Source organism: Austrofundulus limnaeus, unplaced genomic scaffold (assembly GCF_001266775.1).
Source record: "Austrofundulus limnaeus strain Quisiro unplaced genomic scaffold, Austrofundulus_limnaeus-1.0 Scaffold1969, whole genome shotgun sequence".
Classification (NCBI taxonomy): domain Eukaryota; kingdom Metazoa; phylum Chordata; class Actinopteri; order Cyprinodontiformes; family Rivulidae; genus Austrofundulus; species Austrofundulus limnaeus.
In genome coordinates this window covers 5,902-9,423 of record NW_013954371.1, presented here as the reverse complement: position 1 = coordinate 9,423, position 3,522 = coordinate 5,902, and the positions used below count along the sequence as shown (strand labels likewise).

The window sequence follows — 3,522 nt, the reverse complement described above, 5'->3', positions numbered from 1 at the left end:
AAGCTGCACTTCATAGTAGTAACAAACCTTGGTGTTTTTTGACGAGTTACTTTCATTTTTGCTTCTACTTTTCATTTAAAATAAGTTTCCATTCTCAGCAGGTTTCTAAGGTTCTTCTTCTACATATTAAAAAAGTTGTTAAACATCTGAGTGGTGCACTACTGCTRCTAGTGGTGAGAAAGTGTACTGCACCTTATTCAAACTCAATGTGGTCCCGAGGCCCAAAGTTAAAAACTGTTGTTCTTTTGAGGCCCTCAAGGTGGCGCTGCGTGCCACAATTGGACCCCGGCTAGCTGTTAGCTCCAGAGATCCTGTAACTTTAGCTTCTGTGCTAACATATGTAGATCCTGAGCTAATAAAGACTGTTTCTCTAGATCTAATACATGGCATTAGCCACAAAGCTAACATTAGCGGCCAAACAAATAATTGTGGCCTTTCCTCCAGAGCAAGTAAGCTCCAGATTATTGTGTTCGGAAAAAATGGCGATTTCAGTGAAAATATAATAAACATAAACTACATTTTATGTAAGTAGGAGTGTTCATGTGCCATAATTGACAACATTTAGTAGAACAGAGAAATAACTTTTTTTTATTATTATTTTAAGACCAAAATTAGACAGTAGAGAAACTTAAAACCATGGCCCCATCATGTTTGAAACTTTTTTCTATGATCAGGTTTGTTTTTACCAAAACCAGGTTGCTTTWGTTTGTGTTTTTCATCTTTGGTCTTTGTTTCTGAAACAATAATACTGAAAAATGTCAGTTTTCATTATAAAAATCAAATTATATCTTCTTTCAAACATTATTTGTACAATTCCCAAGATTTCCTTTATTGATTTAATATTTCTATCATGAAACACAACAAGAACTAATCAGCTGTCCAGTTTAAAGAAGACATTTGAAAGTGTTTCAATTCAATTCAAACATACTTTATTGATCCCAAAGGGAAATTGAATTAAATTATTGAAAAGCCATTGCTGAAGAAACCTAATCTTGACTCATCGGACTTTTTACATTTTAGTCCTCTTTCCAAACTTGTATTTTTGTCAGAAACTTCAGAAAGGGTAGTTTATATTCAGCTGCAGCTACAGCATTCTTGAAATGTTTCAGTCTGGTTTTAAAGCTCTTTTCCTGCAGCTGGAACGATGCTGGTTTCTGAGAGAAGAACAGAGGATGGTTTCGAGCTCCACTTTTGCCTGAACTACCTCGGTCACTTCTTGTTGACCAACCTGCTGCTGGACGTGCTGAAGAAGTCAGGACGGCAGAGCTGCTGCTCCAGGATCGTCAACATGTCCTCTGCCACACATTACGCAGGAGAGATAGACATGGAGGACTTAAACAGGAGGTATGAGTCCAAAAACAAAAACTGTCTTTCTTGCTAAGGACAGTTTAATCTGACCACCATGTCTCCTCCGCTCTGCAGGAGACGCTACAGTTCCCACGCTGCTTACGCCCAAAGCAAACTTGCTCTCGTCCTCTTTACCTACTACCTTCAAGAGCAGCTGGTGGCCGGAGGATTTCCTGTGACGGTCAACGCTGTGGATCCTGGGATGGTGGACACGGCGCTGTACGATAACCTCTGGAGCCTGGCAAAGATGCTCAAGAAACCTGTGGCCAAGGTCTTCTTCAGGGTAGGTGTTTAGGGGATAGACTAATCATTAGGGCTGGGTAAAAAGATCCATTTAATCGATCTTGGATCAATTATTTTTAATTCATTTCATTTAAAAACAAAACAAATGTTGTATGTATAACAAATAATAATACAACACAAATAAAATGAATGGTAGCAAAAAGAAGAAAAAAATTCTTATTGATATACAGCGGGTAAAATAAGTATTGAACAWGTCACCATTTTTCTCAGTAAATATANATCTGGAAAAATCGATTCACGGGTCGTGAGATCGATTCTTCCCCAGGGCGTCTTGTGCGCATCTGAAAGGCGTTTCTATATTTTGTCACTCTTGGCTTGCCATATGTTTACATCCAGTTGACTTTCTGTTTAGTTCTGACAACAAGTTGTCAGGAGCAAAACGAGGAACTAAGAATCACTCACATTATCAACTGATTCTCAGCAGAACTCAAAGGTAACAGAGACCATGGTGACTTTTGTTAACAAAGATTTGTGCTCCTACGAGGTAGCAAATACGAAGCAGGGTTTGACGAGCGGCTCGTTAGGCGCTCGAACCAAAGCACTGTATGTAAACATCTGACTGAAACTGTTCTCCACCGGCATGTATAAATGTCTTAAAGACGACATTCTAACAATATCGTTTAGTTTTGTTACCAATATTATTGTTTTTAAACTTTAAGAAACATCTTAATAAAATCCACAGTGATGAAATGTTGTATCATTTGTTTTAATAAGTTATATTGAACATAACTGAAGCTAACAAACATTACAAATATACAGGTTTCATACACTCAACAGGAGTGGGCAAGAGTATACTTATATTAGCCCACCTCTTCTCCTGCAGCCTTATTCCATCACTTCTTATTTATCAAGAAAATTATTTATTTCTTAAAAATGAATTCCTCCAACAATACTGTCACCTGCAATTCCTTTTTACTTTAAAAGCTTTTATACTTGTGACAGTTTTCCTTCAAGATTAAACTGTTTAATTTACAAGTTTGTCCTTAAAACCTATTGTTTATGTTGAAGAGAAAAAATAAAGTGATATTGTTTTTGCAACACAGTTGAACCATTTTCATTATTTAACAGCAGATTGAATTGAGTCGTGATTCATCAATTCAGAACCTTATGAATCGAAATCGAATTGATCTGGAGAATTGGCCACGATACCGACCCTAATAATCATGTTTGAAATGATGTTCTGTCCAATAAGTTATCAATAATTACGATCTTATCAGTCATAGAGCACAGAGTGTGGAGAAACAACCAAAGGTCTTTATTTACTTGTTTTCTGTAAACATATTCCAACTTTTAATGTCAATGTCAATTTATTTATATAGCATATAAAAACACGAGTTGACCAAAGTGCTTCACAATTCAGCTAAATAAATGAATAAAACAACACAAACAATACAAAATGTTGTGTAGGGGTCACTCCGAGGGTGAGTAAACATTTCCACCTTTGTTTGACCCTGGTCTCAGAAGACCTCCCTCAAAAATTACATTTTATTTTTTTTAATCAAGATAATAAACAAAATAATCTTCATAAAGAAATAAAGATGAACGAGTTTTAAGCAGAGATTTAAAAGTCTCAGCAGTCCAAACGCTAAATGGTTCCATTCCAATAGTTTGGGGCAGCATGCATTATGTGAATTGAAGTTTATGGTCAATGCTGGATTTAAAGCAGCTTATTTTAAAGGGATCCCCAATTAGTTGTAACATTAGACTTTATATGATAATCATATACTTTAACTGTAAAATAAAGACTAAAAATACTGTAGGATGTTCAGTTTTTATCATTTTTAAACTAAAAGTTTAAAAATACATTACACGGACAGGGCCATTTTATTTACACGCAAAGCATTCTGGGTAAATGATGACATCAACTAGGTC

General features: G+C 35.9%; 1 protein-coding gene across 2 annotated transcripts in view; it reads left to right on the top strand.

The window, feature by feature from the left end:
- dhrsx (dehydrogenase/reductase (SDR family) X-linked) overlaps window positions 1–3,522 on the top strand; it is a 13,998-nt gene that overhangs the window by 7,513 nt on the left and 2,963 nt on the right. For both annotated transcript variants that reach the window (XM_014034103.1, XM_014034104.1), the window contains 2 exons: window positions 1,137–1,344; window positions 1,423–1,630. In XM_014034103.1, coding sequence (XP_013889557.1) covers window positions 1,137–1,344; window positions 1,423–1,630 — 416 coding nt within the window. The remainder of the gene's footprint in view (window positions 1–1,136; window positions 1,345–1,422; window positions 1,631–3,522) is intronic.